We start from the raw sequence: 19,412 nt of genomic DNA on the forward strand, positions 1-19,412 counted from the left end.
TATACATAGTAATTTTAGCAAACTGATGGGTATTGCACTATTTCATATGCACCCTTCGTTGCTAGGACAACGCATGCGCCAGATTCTGGACGCTATCCTTGTACTTTCACTGGTACAGTGTTTTGACGTATGCTGCATGTTCAGCAACAATTAATGAGTTCTTGACACGAAATGTCGTGTTACCAATTAAAAGAAATGAAATATCGTGTAAATCGTCCCTTATGATAGTGATGTAATATAAGAACGGTGAGTGGTGGTGATTTTGAACCGATGATTTTGAGGTTGTATGCATGCTTTATAAATGTAAACAATATACGACAAACTAAATTGCCCTATTTTGCCCGAACACTAGTTTCCAGGTAATATTTTATGCATCCTACACGGAATGATTATTTAGGTCACCTTGGCTAATTTGAATTAAAATGGTCAATCATCTGTGAACCTGCAATCAACGTCTCAGTTTGCATTTGAGTTTCAATCTATTTGGAGGTCGTTGTCTAATACTAAAAAAAATGCATTCTTTTCTTGATTATATTGATAACATAATAGTGATTTTCGATAACCGCACGTGGTAAAGTGCATGTCAGCGGATGTGAATGAAACTGCGACACGTTGCTATGGCAACGGGCTGAGGGTTGAAGCCCTTTTGTACCAATACACCCTACAAGGAATAGTGATAACGTTAATAAGATTACATTTGTATTCCGCACCGCTAGTAATTAGCTAATCACATACAACGTTCTAATCAGAAGCAAACAACGACTTGTTTTTTTTGAATTTTGTAAATATTACAAATATATCTCACAATTAAAAAGTTAAAATAAGTACCGTAAAACGTAATGCAATGTCTTTTGACAATTGTACAATTTTTAAGCCTTTTTTATATAAATGAAAACTGGTCTTCCATTTGTACTAACTATATTAGTATAATTTGACTATATTCAAAAAGATTTATGGATAGTCTAATTATTCCCAAAAATTACACGTCTGTAAACAATTAGACTAAATATAAGATATAAAGACGAATACATCTATAGATAATAATCTAACGCAGAGTAAAGCAGAAAGTGAATAAAAGTTTTAATAAAATAACAAAGTTTAATTACTTTTTTCATACTACATCAGATTTCAAAGACGTTATCCTTAAAAATAATGACCGCTTTAGTTTAATTGCAATGTTATACAATGCGTATAATCTAGAGTCCAAGGTGCGTTCGACGAAATAATACATAATTGTTTTTATTATGTTTATACATATTTATTGACATGTCTTACAGCTTCACTTCTAGTATTTTAAAAGTATCTAAACTACCTACTTCTAGGAATCTATCAAACCAAATAATTTTCTTTTCAGGTGCCAGAAGTCAATCACGTGCCTTAGTTTCCCCATTCCATATTTAAATTGACCAATTTAATCTGTCCAATCTTGAGATGCGGTAATTTGTAAACTATTATGTGGTGTGAATGTTTCTAAGATGTCTATATGGGTGGGCAGTGGCTGCGGTGGCGGCGAGGTTTGCGCCCCCCCAGCCGCCACTGTCCTGTCTGCGAATACCTCAATGGAGTCTGGCATTGAGGCTGGGGTGCTTCCGACAGTTACTGGCTCACTGGCCTCCGCCCGGGATTCGCTTGGTTCATTGTCACGGGCGGCCGAACACCTCTATGACACGGATCATACAGACCTTGGCAGCGAGCTCGATGAGGCTGAAATACGACGGGAGTTGATGCACGATGTAAGTAGTATTGTAAGTACCTTAAACGTATGATTCTCGTTACCGTCCATCATAGTGCAGTAGTTATGACGGTTCTGTTTAAACTTATATTTGGTACATGCATAAGACGCATACACTTTTTGTAAAGTTTTATTCCTTCCACATTTTACTATTTATCCCTTGTTACAGAAATGGCGGCTGCTTTTCGATCGGGTAAGTTTAAAAATATACACAGACATTTAGCATCAATTTGGAACTGGACTTATTAAGACCGATTTTTCCATAAGTGATATTAAGAAACGCTCTTATTAGAATCGATCGGAATTTAATAGTTAGTGTTATTGTTTATAAATAAATAAGCTATACTTTCCTCTTTGACTGTAATAGTACTAGGTACTCGCGAATATTCAGTTACTTGAATAAGAACAATAGGCCACATAAAATCATTTAAAATTACATTTGTTTATGCGTTAGTTTTAATATACATACAATACCGTATCTATAATATGTAGGATATATTAATAACTATAATAGGGTTTGCGATAACATTCTAACGATGTCGTAAATTTGAGTAATTTATAATAATATATTATATAATTATTGATAATAATGCAGAGGTAATTTTCGTATTAGACAATATAATTAACGATGCTGTTAAATTATTTTAATAATTTTGTCACACATTTCTTCGTGCGTTGTTTTCCTTGAGACTTCAATCTTTTCTTTTCCCGTCTCCCGACTACTTGACAGGCGCTGCACATGTACCTTGAATACATCAAAAAACTGACTTTTACGACATAGAAACAAATTTCCAGAAATTCCTATTTTGACTTGATTAAAATGTACAGAAGCAGAAACAAAAAGTTTTATTAGATAAAAGTGTGTCGGTAGCGCCGAAGATCAAACGGTATGTCGTCACGTAGAGGACATTGAGATGTGCCACTGCGCAGATAGGGGCGCTTCATATTTTTTGTCATCTCCTTTTTGGAACTGAAATCATCACAATAATACACATAATAACAAACTCTCGGAATAGCGGGTGATTATGGCGTCACGGGTGCGCCTTTGAAATCACAATTTGGTTTTTGTACAGGACCGTGTCAAATCTCGTAGGTGTGAATTTTATACTAATGGTTTGTTTATTATTTTCTTATGCAGTTCGATCCGGAGGGTTTTGGTGAGATCCCGTGGCCAGATTTCCTTCAGACCCTTCAACATCCCGATTTTATAGCGCAGGTGCCGCATCACAAACGTGAGGTAAATAATAAATCTTACATTAAGTAATTTGTCAGGTTTATCGTAAGAAATCGCAGCTTCCAGTTATATGGTAACCGAAAAGACCTTACTGACTGTAATCAGACTTATTGGTAGGCGTGCTAAGAAAAATGAAATATGTAATAAGCGCAGATATATATCTGCGACTGGCTGTAAACGGGATTATGAATTCTCATAATATTCCTTGTCTATGGACTTATATAAACTAAATTGGACTTAATTTCTTTAATATTCGATTTTAAGTGTTATCTCACGATCTTATGAATATCGATTTTTTTACATAACATACATTGTTCAATAAAGCATCATATCGTAAACAATCCAATTCTGTGCCAATAAACATTCAGAGTGTTTATGTCAATACAAAAAAAATATTTGTTGAATAATAATTATTCGAATATCGGAAAATTTTCGTGTCTAATTAATTTTTTTTTAGATCCTGTTGGATAAGGCAAAAAGTTCGAGCAGCCCGTCCATTACTTTTCAAGAATTTGTTAATGTGGTAAGTGGATAAAGTATAAACAATAATTAATTTAATTGCGTTATCAATTATTAACGTGAAGTATGTCATTTATATTGCTGAAAAAAAAAAACAACTAATGTAAACTGAAATTTAACATTTAAAAACAACAAACAATACTTAGAACTTAAAACTATTACTTAAACAAAATCAGAGACTTCCCGCTTCTTCAAGTACTTCTTGACATCTTGCTTTTTGAGGTGGAAAAGATCAATATCCTGATAATAAATGTCATAGTTTGTTTTACTACAATTTTTTGTTCGCAATTAATTTAATTATTTCGTTAATACTACATTTTTTCATAAATATATAATATAGTATTTACGAATATAACATTTAGAGTATATGAAAAATATAGATAAACTTTTCCTCCTTGTTCTAAAAGAAATCAGAACTGTAATATAAACTGCATTTCTATAACATTTTATATTAAAATACTAGAATCTGAAGTATTTTGATATTAGTCGTACATACATAAACTGCCGTGGCGCTGAAAAGTACAAGACAACTAAATTAAGATGCAACGCCGATTACAAACAGACGCAGACCTATATAGACCCAACTCCAAAACAGATACTAAGGAAAAACAACTTTGTTACAACTCGTCCAAGGATGTAAGGACAATTACTAAACGAAAAAGTTCTAAATAAAGCCGAGAGGACCCACATTCTTATCGTTTCTGTCTGTCGCCTCGAAACCCGATAAAGTCCGATTCGATTTATTAGGTGGACATTTATTTTTATATGGTTAAATATATTATCTTAAATACGTATTAAGGCTGAGCTCACTCGCTCTGTTTTTTGCGTTTTGTTGTTCAGGATTTTTATGTGTGCTTGATTTGTATTTAACTAATTGCAGTCTTTGATACAAGGTGCATGTGAAAAAAAAAATGGTTTATATGTTATTAGGATAATGCATCCATCAAACTATTGTTTTTAAATAAATATCGTTTTAACACAAAGTTATCTCCAAATTAATTTAAATATTAAAAAGACATAAACAAAAATTTGCATAAGGCATCTTAAGAAGCAGTTAATTACGTCAACCAAAAGCGGTGTCATGAATTATTGCCTCATTTTTAAATTAAGTTATTGCTTCAAAAGGACCATTTTTTGCGCTAATTTTTTGTGGCTGTCCATAAAATGTAAGGCGATTTATTTAGTCTAATTGAAGTATCTTTTTAATATTCTCGTTATCAGCCAGATATACCAAATTAAAGATATCTGTTATAAAAATATATTTATGTCCAAATACCCAGTTTCTAATTTTAATAATTAATCAGTAAAATTGTATACGGTCGGTTTCATAAGGTTTTATCCTTTAAACTATAGTAAACAAAGAGGGCTCGATTCCTCTGTTATGCACATAGCAATGCCGTCAACAGAAACAATAATCTATGAAAACCAAAACCAAAAGTTAGAGTTGCGTTACCAACTAGGCCTTGAAGGCGGTCAGAAATAGGATTAAACAATATTTCGTTCGAAGCCAGAGAGCTGCAATAGAAGTTGGCGTCTTTACTAGTAAGACGTTCCTCTGCCCCTACATTACTTTATCGTGTATGTTTCGCGTATTGTGTATGCGCGTAAATCAAAATTAAATTCAACGAGTCAAAGGACAGTGTTGGTTCGTGGGCGTCTGTGATGCGGCATTCTTATGCTAATCCGGGCGAACCACATTCGATCGGGGTGGGCCAAATTGTTATTTATATTGTCACCCAGGCTTTTTTGTACGTTTTAACTCCTTACCAAATTACTGACATCATACCCATATTATTGCTGTATGGATACGTCAACTTATGAATATAAAGTGAAACAAAATGCAAACTGTGCCTGGTATAACGCAGTACTTTAATATTTATCTTTAAATGTTACGTTTTCCTCTTTCATTAAACACCAGTAATTGTCTTTACAATTGCTAGAATGAGTTAAAATTAAAAATGAATGGCGAAGATTTTAGGGAAATTGTCTGTTTGAAAGGAAAGTAATTTCCTGTCAGGAAGTTCACACAATTCAAGTTGATGCGGATTCGCAACGACAATAAATATTTTACCCGAATTATTAACAAAGATCTCTTATCTGTAACAATATTTTTAATTTATTATTTATAAGACGCTGTGTCCTGGCTTAACTTAATAGTAATTCTTAAATTACTTTTTTTATTCAAATGCTTTCATTTATACCTACAAACTTCATGAAACTGAGAGTCAAAGCATAAGTTCTTTATAAAATTTGTATAACCAAATAAGATTTAAAACATTTAATGTATGTATGGGTATTTCAAATATGTAGGTAAAAGAAGCGTTCCTGTCACAAAAAACTCTTGTGAGACGCCGCAGTCCCTTAATCAATTTATGGGGCGCTAACTGGTACACGGAAAATGTATTAAAGCTCGCTGTGGGAACCCCACGATACACAATGAATAATCATAATATTATGTATAACATTTTATATAATTTTGACTAATTGCAACATTTGTTGCCTTTCGTGTTTACTTGTTACTCCTAATTAACTATTATTTTTTTGAAAAGAACGATGTCTGCGTAAAATCGAAACGTAAATATTTATCAAAATTATTGTTATAATACAATTAATAAGTAATTAAATATATATATTTGGTCTTACTTACCTACACATATTTTTTTATTTCTCGCTTGTTTTAATTATAAAAACAAAAATTTATGTTCATCATTATTGTTATACATTTTAAATGGATGAATTTGTAAAATAATCAGTAGACTTAGTACTATGTTGTCATAAACTTAATAAATAAATAAATATACCGTGAAATATAAAAATTCCAATTAAAACTAATATGCAAATAAGCATTCAAATTGCCGTTTTAAAATGGATTTTACGGTGCACTCAAATTCTACACAGGGAACAAAAACAATTACTTAATAAAACACACCTCAATCAAAATTAATAGTTTTACGCATTAATCTCTCTATCTTCCCTCGCTAACAAAACAACGTCTCTAAGGTAATGGAAGCAATCATTTCAGATAAGATAACTCTAATGTGAGAAAAGGTAGACGTTCGGCTCGGATCGTTAATTTAATTTGATATAATAAAAGTTATATTCATCATTTATCACTTTCGACAAATTTATTTTTAAACACCCTTGCGCTTATCTTCATCGCTAGGGTTAAAACCCTTAGATTATACAAGCAAATGAGTGTTTAAGATACAGAAGAAAGCATATAGTATATGAATAGTCGATAAACAAAAGAATCCGATAAACAATCTTCGAAAATTACTAATAATATAAGAGGAATAAAGAAAATTGTCCATAATATTATGTAAGCTATTTTTGTGTCCGCTAAAAATCTGGTTAATAGGTATTCCTGTAGGCGTTACATTTGTTAGGCATCATTATGCGAGCGACGAAAGTCTGGTGTAAAAATAATCTGATCATATACCTGAGGTGGACGTAGCATCAGTCTTATCTGTAAAAATGGTAAATAAATTATAAAAATAAAATTGATGTAACGCCCAATTTGAAGTACCTAATTCGTTAGCAGATCCTGTCGCAGGGCACATTCCTTCGTCGAGTAGGTTTTCGTGTTCTGTCTGATTGTCCGTCCGTAACTCACCCGGTATCGGTGCCATCTAAATTGAGATTTTATTGACAATTACTGTTCTATCGTTGCGATCTTGGCGCCCGCTCGTAGATAGCCGCCCAATTCGATCAGTTATTGATGGTGTGATTTCATCTCGGACTCAAAACGTTTTACCGCACTTTTTAATATATTAAAGCGTTTTGGAAAACAGTTTCAGACTAAAAGCTTTATCGAATCTGTTATTTACGTCAAAACTGTTTTCTTTTTAACTAAATTAGGAACTTAATTGCGATTAATTGTATGTTAAAATTATAATTGGCATTTAACGAAAAAGAAAAATACAAGTGATACTACCACTTAAGCACAATGACAAATGGTGAGACTTAAATTTATCGCAATTCTAAAATTATTAAATGTATTTTACTTGCGCCAATAAGTAATTGTATAAAAACAAGTGAAGTATATGTAAGCGATGTTCCTGCGAAATTCTTTTGAAGTCATCAGGGAGCGATGATTTGAATTGAACAAAAAGGTTGTATATCACGGAAGGCCGTGAGGGACAAATGAAGGGAGGTCACCGTGCCGAATCCTGAGGGTTGATGCTTTGGTAATCGTATTTTTTCGTCAACAGACCACACCGCGGTGGATTTACACTAATTTCACGCATACCGCTTTCTCACGCACCTGTACCTTTTGATAAATATGTACAAATTGTTTTTATGTTTATAGTCTCAACGTTTCCTGTCGCAAGTACCTACTTCCTTCGTAAAAATATTTATTTGTGTAATTATTTGCTGATGTCTCCGTAAAAGAAAGCTTGAGTATAACTTAATATTTATTTCATAATTATAGAAAGTACAATTTATCCTTACGCAATTAATCGGTGCACTTGGGGATTGTATCTGAAATAATACGAAACATAAAGATACCTTGTTTAAAATGCTTCGTCACTAATACAGATTTATGACATTGTCAAAAAGATGTCGTCTGAATACCAACCTAAGTGGAATTAAGTTAATTAAGTCAGCCTTCTGCCGGTTCGCCTCTGTTCTATAAAAAATATATCCATACATGGTTTAGTATTTTTATTATGGTCACTTAAATTCTTTCAGTCAATTGTCCTCTATACTAAAAAAATCCAACAAATATAAATCTTAATATGTGTAAATCTCCTGTCACGATGTTTGTCCACGATGGAGTCCTAAACTACTTAACTGATTTTAAATTAAATTGGCACACCATGAGCAGTCTGGTCCAACTTAAGAGATAGAATAGCTTAGATCTTTAATTATAGTCGCAATTTTATTTAATTGCAAATTATTTGTTTATTATTTGATACAATTCTAACAGATGACGCTGTGTTAAAAGTACCAACGTTACACATAATCTATACTACTTCATTTAAGTTCTCTTACTATTTCCCTTGAATAGTTTACTACTATGTAATAAAACAAAAACCTTAGCCACAGCAACGCTGGGCCGAGTCTGCTAGTATAATATAAAATCGCACTTTACTTACTTTTTCAAAGGTTATATTAAAAATAATAAGGATAAATCTGTGTTGAATATTTGTATCAAATATCTTACAGAGCTATTAAGTTCACTATTATCAACAAATTGCAAAACTCAACATTACAATGTGCCTTAATTTGGTGTATTCTAACAAGTAATTCCTGAACGCATATATATTTTACCCTTATATTAGGTTCATATGGAATTGGCATTTTGTATAGGAGGGCAAAAGTCTAGATTTTCTTTAAATACAATATAATTAATTAATCAAAGTATGTATGTACTATTGCTGTCTATGAACTTTTGCCATGTTATAGGTAGTACATTGATTCATTTACTAAAAAAACCCATTCGGACGGACCATCAATAAATTCTTTGAAGCCGTGCTTGACTGTCCTATCAGAGTTTTTTTTTAAAGTTATCCAAATTTAGTAGTGAATTGGAGTTATACATTCCAATTGAAGCTCCCCTGATGGTATTGGTAGTAGTCCGCAGCAGTAGCCTAGAGCCTTGGCTGGTTTAACAGCTAGCTTTGCTATATTACTTTGCAGTTGCTGACAATAGATGCCTTACTTTTGTGGCCAGTTTTAAGAAATTTATAGTCAACGACCGTGGCGCTAGTGAACTAAATTCTAGGGTGGACCAAATTCTCACAAGTAACTTTTTCGGAGTTAAATTTTCGCTTAGGGCACAATTTGGCTGGTTCTGTGTTTAGCGATGAGGTACAGGATCCACTTTTCATTACTGGTAATGATTCGTTTCAAAATGACTTCATTATTGTACCGGTTGAGTAATGTAACGCAGCAGTCGACGCGCATTTTTCGATTTGCTTCACTCAATTCTCACGAATTACTCACCTTTCAAGATATTTCACCTTCCCAATTTGCTTCAAGTGGATTAATACAGTTCTATTATTAACACCACAACAATAGCCTTCAATTCTTCGTTATCAACTTTGATCTCTAGCCGTCCACTGTTCTTCTTCTGCAGGTCGAAATTTCCAGAACGAAATCGTCGGATCTAAAGACAAACTGTGTTTTCTTTTGCTTAGCCGTATCGACGCGACGGGGTGAACATTAAATGTTTGACGGTTACGAAATCCATGAACATGATTTGGAATTATTCCGTCTTTTTTTTTCTTAAATAGTTACTCTGCTATTCGACCAAACCCACTAAAATCTGTCAAGTTATAAATGCGATTGTTCTATATATTAAGATTCTGTTTGACTATGTGTTCAAATTTCTACGGTATTATGCTGTCTCTAAACAAATATATATTCCCATTAAACTTTGCATTCATTTTAAAATATATGTTCGGAACGCGTGTTAATAATATCTCGATAAAAGTCAATTCATAGATAAACAATCGGTAGTCCATTTGTATAATTAGAGCCGTAGCCGTATTCAAATAAGTTATTGTGTCCATTAACCTTGAAGCATATAAGGTTATCGAATGACCTCCTTGATGAAGCCTTCATATTACATAAGTATTTGATCGTTTAGCATGGGAAAGCCAGTTTCACTACCGCGTGACAGAGGCAAGAGGAAGTGGATTGCGGATACGAGAAGAATACAATTACATACTTAGTGGTGAATGAACTCGCGATTATTGTGGAGGTGTCACTCGTAAAGATTCCTAAAAAGGGCTGAATGATGTTGCCTTGGTGACATCAGGCCTTGTATTTAGGCTTGTTTTGTTATGTGCTGTTCAACTTTAAGTACACACTTCGATTAATTTATAAAAGTAGAATGTATTGAGGTACATATAATGTATTGTTTTGTTTTATTATTTGCGAAGTACACGTGACTAATAAGGACAAAGCTTTTGTCCTTATTTTTTAGTTTTAGTACTCTTAAATAAGGTTCTATACACCATAATATTTACAAGATAATCATTATAATTTTTAATAATAATTTGGATACAACGAAAGTAATGGTTATAATAATTATAATTGTTACATATTTATCATGTTTGTTTGCACTCAATAATATCAGAGCGTGAAAACAAGAAGTTGATCGGCGTGTATAAATTAGCGGATAATCGACCGACTTCCCCTGTCAATGCCCACGCGCACGCGCACGCCTGCAAATTGCAATACTATCTCGAATTTCTTACTATGCATACTTGCTGCTACTATCGGATTCACGGCTTTTAGTTTAAACACTTTAAAAAGTCCTTGTCGCTTTCCTGATTTCTTTTTTAGTCTTCTTCAGGCAGATAGGCCTTGTATAACTGGTATGGTACAGGCAGATTTTCCCTGCTATTCTTTTTGTTTATACATACAACGCTTATTTTTATAGTTGTACTTAGGATTCGAACGAAAAACTATTTGGATTAATGAATTTTATTTATTTAGGGTATTCAAGCGAAAACTGTGCTAGGTAATTGTTAAATGAATAAAATATATATATATGTTTAGATCTGAATTATTGATAATCATATTTTACGTCGTAAAATATGATTAGTAAGATTAGTAATAGTAAGCAGCATAAGTTGGATCAAGAGGTTTTTGCATCACACGTATTACTGGGCTAAATATTTTCAATAATGATCATGTTTCTGTAGTAGAGGCTACTTTAGCAACTGAGCCTGAAGAGTACCTATTTACCGTTTTGTGTGCCTTACGAACTATGCGGCAAACTGCGTACTCAATAGCGAAATAAAATTCTACAAACCATGCACTGACTATTTTGAGGCGAGAACTTGTAAATAGAACCAATTCGTCCTGTTTCTTTTTATCACAGCTTCGATATAAACAAACGCTTTCAAATGTCCGCATATTCTAATAGTTTACAAACCCATATCCTGTGAAGAAAGCAGAGATTCGTGAAACGTTTACGATTAAGAGATAAGACAAGGGCGATGCCAGACGCGTGCTGGGCTAAATATTTACAATGACTCTGAGGAAACATAAATAGTATTCGTCTGAGCTGACAGAGTTCGTTAGTATTGTTAATTGGATTCGTCATACCGCCCCAGGCAGACGGTTTGGGAATACAAAACTAAATTCCGAAAATGCTGGCATTCACAAACGGCCATAAACAAATACTGTATCGAAATATATTAATACTGTGTTGAGTTAATGAATTTCCAATTGCACTTCGGTTTGAATTTCAGCTGCAAAATTTTCGCATTTTATTAGCTGTCACTGTCATGGTATTGCACCTATACCTAGTTATAACAATTAGCTCAACGTTTTTAGATACAGTAATTTACATAATTCTATTTATATTATATATTATTTATTTCTAAAGAACGATGCAAAATCGCATGAAAAGTATTTACGTCATAATAAAATTAAGTCGTTTCTATGGTTTAATTTGACGCAATTAAGCTTTAATCTATGGCTTTTGTACTATAATTTCAGAGTTGCTAACTCAGGCTCCACAGTCGGTGGTCACACATCGGCTGCTTCTTATTTTCCCACACTGCACCATTTATTATACAACCATCAAAATTATCTCTACTATCATAAAATTATGATTATATTATTGTTATTAAACTACTAAATAATATTCAGTATAATATTTTTTTAGGTCATAAAAGTGCTTGTATTAAAGTGTAGATTATTAAACTTTGTTACTAAGATTTTAATTTTTGTTTAATACGGACATAATTTTATTTTAAAAAAGTATATCAATTATGTGTAAAATTTCATATAGTTCTTTATATATTACTACAAATGAATGTGTTTCAATTGCTGTAGTCTTTTAGTATCAAGTAGTAAGTCCATTGACTCTACTCTAGTAAGCATAAATGTTAAGAACTCATGTATGCAAAAGGTAAATTTTATCAAGTGACATTGCAAAAAAGCATGTTATTCTGCAGTTTTCTTCCTACCCATATAGCCCGTTTAAACATATATACAGTGTAAACATATTTGACAAGAAGATTAACGAGATTTGTTATTTGTTGTTGAAGTAACAGGTAGCGAATAGGTAGTGCGAAGAATGTATTTGTGCATCGAGTTAGCGTGCTAGACCTGGCCCTTCCCACGCCCACCTCTCTTCATCCGAGATTATATACGCTATTGTTCTGAAATGTAAATATTCTAGATCTTAATCACGTCTGGGATGCACGTGAAACTTTCAAATAGCTTATTGCATGTTTCTAGCAGTAGGTATACACACATTTGTTAGTTCCGGAGACGGCTCCGAGTAATCTACGGATTTATTAATGATAGCAGACTCGGCCAAGCGTTGCTGTGGCTAAGGTTTTTGTTATATTACATAGTAGTAAATTAATCAAGGGAAACCGTAGGAGAACTTATGTGAAACGTTGGTACCACGACACGGACCTAAACTAAACTACCTTTAACTCAGCGCCATCTGTTAGAATTGTATCAAATAATAAACAAATGTTAATGTTATCGTAATTTTAGTAAGGATGCCTATTTTTTTTGAAAATGAAATATAGCCTATGTCACTCAGGAATGATGTAGCTTTCCAACAGTGAAAGAATTTTTCAAATCTGCCAAGTAGTTTCGGAGCCTATTCAATTCATACAAACAAACAAAAAATCAAACCTTTCCTCTTTATAATATTAGTATAGATAAATTAATCCATTGGCAAATATAAAAACATTTATATTATATCTTTAGTTGGTTAGTTTCTGTAATATAAATTTTTGGTACTAATACATGTTGGTTTTCTCAATGCTTTCCTTGACCGTAACAGCATTGGTAATTATGTATAAATAATGAAAAATCTGTGCTGTGATTCGAACGCATAAACTCGACTTTGAAAGTAGAAGACTTAATCCAACATTACTTTACGAAATAGCAATATCTGTAGTGTTTAGAAGAAATGCAAGATCGTTGATTAAACCATGGGTATGTTCTTTCATATGTGATGTTCATGACTAAAACAGAAATCCAGGATTTCGGTACATCACTTTCGATTTCATGTATGAAATAAAAATATGTTAAGGAAAGCAGAATACAGCTTATGATAAAATTGCACTATGAATGAAATAAATAGAAATCATAAACAAAGTTCCTCAATGTTCTATTACTGGACCAGAGTAATTACAAGCGCAAACGGAACTAACCATTCATCGCAACCACACAAGTTGTTCCTCGTACTAATCCGCCATTACTAAGAAAATGTCACAAATATAAGCCGACCGGACATAGTATTGTTGCATTCTCTGATGCGATGTTTACCTTACATTAACCGCAATAGAGTAAGTTGTCTTTGTTCGAAATCTGCAAGGAATAAAGGCTTATTGCAAAAGTTTTGAATAACTACCGTCAAATGTGTTAAAATTTCCTTTTATCACTAATACCATACCATTTAATAGGGATTATTTCATTATTTAGCCGACGTTAAAACTTACAAATCTCTATAAAAGAAGCTTTTCTAAGCTTTCTCATTTTGTTTTATGAGTGTGTGTTGTGTTGCATTTAATTTCTTATTCGAGTGATATCGTGCTGTATCGCGATACTTTTTGTATGAAAATTGTGATTTAAATTCATACATCTACGTCCCACAATATTTAGTTTTAGTTCAATGTTATTTATAGTTCAATGGACAGATTAATACAAATTGGTACATTTATAAAATTGGCAAATATTATTGGATGATTTATTTAATAAATGACATCATAGCACGTTTCAGTTTGGGATGTGGGCAGACAATAGTACAACGGTGGGCGGAAGTCGCCAAAATCTGAACCTACGCTTTAAAGTTTTTGCCTTTAGTGAATACTGACCCCTTAACTTTCCAGGTCATAGCATCACCTTAATACGGAAACATGTATGCTGGGTAGTGTAGTAACCATTTATCTTTTAACGATGTATATTTGGCAAAGGATATCTTTGTATCTCTCTCTAATTTGAGAGCCGGGCTTTTGTCTGTGGATTAATCGCCATTCAGTGCTGTTCTGCGTCAGTGTCGTGACCTACGGGTATGTCACGCCCTCAGCTTTTTCCTTGATCTGGTCTATGTAAGCTTTTCTCAGTTTTACTCGTCCTCTCCTACCTTCTATTTCCCCCTCCAAGATGGTCTTAGAAAAGTTGTTATGTCGCACCAGGTGTTCTTCCCTCTCCAGTTTTGTATGGTGCTCTGATTTCGTATTCCTCCGACCATACCTAGCACCTCTTCATTGGTCCTCTTTTCGGTCTAGTTTATCTTCATCATTCTCCTCCACCACCACATCTCAATTGCTTTAATTTTGTCTTTCTTTTTAAGTAACAGTCCTTGTTATATATTTGTATCATATTACCGAAATATGGAACTATTATGAATTGAAGCTATAAGCAAAACTGTAGTACGATAATATGACTTATTACAATTTGGTGCTACTAAGATTTTTCAAGATAACCTACAGGTACCCACAACATGAGCTATCACCCATGATAATTTCCTATAATGAAGGAATCAATCACTAAAAAGCTACAATAAGTAATTGATCGAGCTTATAATTCACACGTTCGATTAAAGTAAACAGATTTACGAAGCTCCGTTTGTTATAAATATATACTGTGGGTGTCAGTAATCACGGGCCATAATTCATTCTCTTAAGTGTCCATACTTATCAGATATTCAAGAGATTGTGACGTTATTACTAATATCACAGTAGTAGAGCCGAGGAGCAGTGGCCAGGGCTACCCTGGGGGCTTTGTCGGCGCTCCCCCGCTGCTCGCGTCTACCACTTACGTGAAAAATTACACAAACAGAACCTACCTGCATGAATAACTGACTACTACATCTTAAACTCTAAACGCCTCTACGTAAAGTCCATTTTCACGTGCCAAAGTATGGTGGTTAAGGTAATTAATGTGTTAGGTAGGTTTATGTGTCACCCATACATAAACGTACCGTCCACTACATCTCAATAAAGAGCGATCGCAGCGCGTCGAGCGGTCCCGGTGGCCTGCAGTGATATATCACTGTGAAGGCCAATAAATAAGGGTCCAACGCTAGCCAAAGACGGCTATTTAGTAATTTTCTGCTTTTTCATTCGAATTTTGAATGCTCAAAACAAATATTAAACTAGCAGCATTCCTCTATTTATTGAAATTATAACTGGCTAGTGATAAAGATATCTTTTTTTTAAAGTGTCTTATCTATTTTAGAAATAAAAAGAGTGTGTGTACCTATGTACACGCGTTAGAAGTTATACTTCTTTGGCGTATGGTAAAAAATAACTAAAATGCATGAGTGATTAACGATAAATATTAAAATTAATCAAAAAGATTTTATTTAAATAAATAAATAATTAAATTACTATCACCGTCGTATATGAAATTGATTTAAAAACACCAAAATAATATTTATTTATTCATAATTGCACTGTTACGAAACACGTGTTCTAAATATAAAAATACTAGAATATACAACTTGAACATAGTTATCGATTTACATGCCGCCTAGACCTAACTTTACGATGTCGACTTTTGGTGTTGGTGTGCGCGCGATTATCAAATTCAAAGATTATAAAAATTCACTCTCGTCATTTTTCTCCGTCGCGCCAAAAGAAGTATAACTTAAAAAATAATAAACTTTTAAATATGTACTGTAAATGTCTGATTTTAAATCAATATCAATCACTTTAGTCTCAAGCCGAGTTGTAGAAATACTTCTGTTTCATTGGAATTGGAATTGGTATGAATCGGATCAAGTATTTCGACAAAATTCCAATAAAGTCATTTAAATTTAAAAATCAATTCGTCACCGATCAGTGTGATTTACCGGCGAAACATCGTGACAGGTGCACGGGATCGATCCGGTGCAATCGATACAAATTCGATATTATGTCGATAAAAACTAAACATTGAGACATCTAATACTATGAGTTTAGTCACGTTGATTACCTAAAAATCGATTAGACAAGTCGTGAACAAGAACCGTGTCAGCCGTGTGAATGTTTTAAGATCTAAATGTGTATGTTTGTGGTATCCAAATTGTGCTAGTTATACCAAGGTACTTCTGATGCACATTGTCAAGAACATAAGAAAATATTTTTTTTATATTAAGAATGCTAACACAAGTTAAAATATGCCGGATACTATGAAAATACCCATGCACGTAGTAATGGTAATTATTAACAACTTTAAAGGCCTTTCCCTGTTATGTTTAAAATCCGCTATGATATAAACTTGAAAGTGCCCTTTGGAATTTACCATAAATACAAGGACTTTGCAAAGCTTAAATATAATTTTAACTTACTCACTGTGTTCACATCATTGTTATAAAAAGCCGCACAAAAGCTCTTCGTTAATATAATATAGGATATAAAAGCAAATTTATGACAGTACATTTCCATAAATTTATGTTATATTTACACGTATAAACCAAAGACAATAAATATTAAGACATAACATTTACTTTTTTTAACGAAAAAGATTATATATGTGACATCAACCATCAGTAGCATTATACATAGATTATAGAGGACTTTTGTTGTAAAGTGACTTGACATTTATCTTAATATACACCTTATTTATGAGATTATAATGCATTGTAAGATCAGCGATAATTTTAAAATTTAATTTTTATGCGAGATAATTTTTGATTTGCTATATATTAATTATATCATGGCGAATGAGAACATTTCGCGTTTTTTTATATCGACAACAAAACTTTACAACGAAATCTACCTATGTAGTCCAAATTATAAACAATAAATAAAAATTTGTTTCTATTGACACATGTTAACTTTAAGACTTTTATTAAAATTACATTTATTTCAATTATGTACTAAAAATATGTGGTGTATATTTTTTTATGTTTATCAACCTTAATCTATTTATTACAAAGACTAAATAGATAGCTAAGTTCAAAAGGCACAGAAAGCTTTATTAGTACGATGCTTGTCGAGGATCATAAGTAGGCTATTCCTGTCTTATTTTATAATTGTTCCCAGAATACAAATAACGTCCCGAAGTCTCGCGGGCAACCGTATAAATGACCTGTTTAAACAAACCTCTTTGTCACTCTCTCTTACTAGTATAAAACTGAAACTGTTGCAATACATGCTATTTAATACGTTTTCTGTTAGGCTCGTTATTGGACCATTGTAAAGTAAAAGAGCAATGGACAACAAGTGTTAACTAACTGAGAAGTTAATAGAAGAATTTTCATTCACTAATTTAAACTACTTGTAAGCGACGTATCCTGTTGTCTGATTTCCTGGCGTTATTTCTACCATTCGGATAAATTAGTCATCCATTTAATACTTTGATATTATGATTGGCGCGATGTCTTATGTTATTGACGGGGTTTTAATATCATCGAGATAGGTAATTCTGAAGGTATTTTGTGGGCTTGGTAGCCAACTATGAATCATGTTCGAAAATAAATTCTCGCGACATTTTGCAAGGCCGGTCTTCGACCTGACTTAAATGAATGTATTTGTCGCGACATTAGGCGCGTTGAAGTGCTTATAATCTGTAACCAAAATTAAATGGGTAATTATTTATTATAAGCTTACGTACCGCCCTCTGTATTAGAACTTTTTTACTATGTTATTCAGATATTAATGTTTTAGGTTATTGATGTTTTACCCATAGAGGAACATTTCTAATACGTTGGGTTTTTTATTTAATTATGTGCATTGTGAATCAATTGATGCGTACTTAGTAACGCAAAAATATATTATACTTATTATAAGGTATTACCAATCATTACGTATAGAAAATACACATTTTTAAAGGCAAAGCTTGTGATCGTTTTTGATTCATTTCCATTATTTGTATACTGTACGTACGTTGTTTGTTTTTCAGTCAATTTGTACATGGGTTGCGTACTCACGAGCCGAGAGTTGAGTCGTTAGAATCCTGCAAAGTTTACTTCAAATTACATATAAATATATTTATAATAAATCATAAGATAGGTGTGAAAAAGAATATCATAACTAATTTATTATAAGCTTCGACAATCAAAATTTTTATGCAGATACGTGTATATAGAGTTTAAGCGATGTAAACTAGAAATCTAGAAGTATTTATTATTTACAACGATAGCCCTTTGTTGGATTAGATAACTTAATCGAATTGGTATTGTAGCCTTTAAAACTTTGATATCTTGTTAATATTTGCCATTGTACGAGTAGGTCAATATGATTCATGTAGAATTTAAGTAACAGGTGCGCTAGCCCATTGAACAGGAGATCCGGTTCCGAAATCTAATATTTGCTACTAAGGCTATTTGCAATGCTATTTTCTCTTACCGATAATGTTTGTAATTAGAGCACACCGTGGCTTATCTATATGGCGTATAATGAGGAACACGTATTTTTAAGGAAATAAAATACAAATTATGTTTACTACAATTGTATTGAACTGTCAAATGATATCAAATTGATTTAATCATATTGTTAGCTACATATAAGACAACCAGTACCCAAATCGAGCGTTGTACCTACATAATTTGAATTATTTAATTTATATACGTGACATTAAAATAATAAAAACAATTAAACGTTATAACTATGTAATAAATCTTACCTAATTGGCTTTTGTATTTTAACATACTATGAGAATTAAATTTTTAGATAGATTGTTTTTTACTAATTAATTTTTTCTATATTTTTCTGAAGCGTCTGAAGGTTTCTCATATATACCTATATACATCATACATCTTTCATTCTTCTATCGTCTCTTGCTGCTACAATGCGCGCTTGACATATTAAAAGAAGATATAAGTATGTATTATAGTTTTGAAACTTCAACTAATTTTTAAAAATTATACAAAATAATTTTTAAAATCTAAAAAAAAAATACTTTTTATTCGCGTCTGTACTCAGGTACATAATATACATATGTAATATATATATAATATGTATATATAGTAGACATAGTAATATAAAAGGTATACTTACTTTGTGACTC

The 19,412-nt window shown here is 32.6% G+C and overlaps 1 protein-coding gene across 1 annotated transcript in view; it reads left to right on the forward strand.

Annotated features, from left to right (window-relative positions):
- Positions 1–124: 124 nt before the first annotated feature.
- Positions 125–19,412, forward strand: part of LOC111002862 (rhomboid-related protein 3) — an 82,451-nt gene continuing 63,163 nt past the window's right edge. Inside the window, exons 1-5 of the mRNA XM_045629179.1 lie at positions 125–246; positions 1,355–1,733; positions 1,902–1,925; positions 2,871–2,969; positions 3,424–3,489. Coding sequence (XP_045485135.1) covers positions 1,476–1,733; positions 1,902–1,925; positions 2,871–2,969; positions 3,424–3,489 — 447 coding nt within the window. The 5' untranslated portion in view covers positions 125–246; positions 1,355–1,475. The remainder of the gene's footprint in view (positions 247–1,354; positions 1,734–1,901; positions 1,926–2,870; positions 2,970–3,423; positions 3,490–19,412) is intronic.

Source organism: Pieris rapae, chromosome 8 (genome assembly GCF_905147795.1).
Source record: "Pieris rapae chromosome 8, ilPieRapa1.1, whole genome shotgun sequence".
Taxonomy (NCBI): domain Eukaryota; kingdom Metazoa; phylum Arthropoda; class Insecta; order Lepidoptera; family Pieridae; genus Pieris; species Pieris rapae.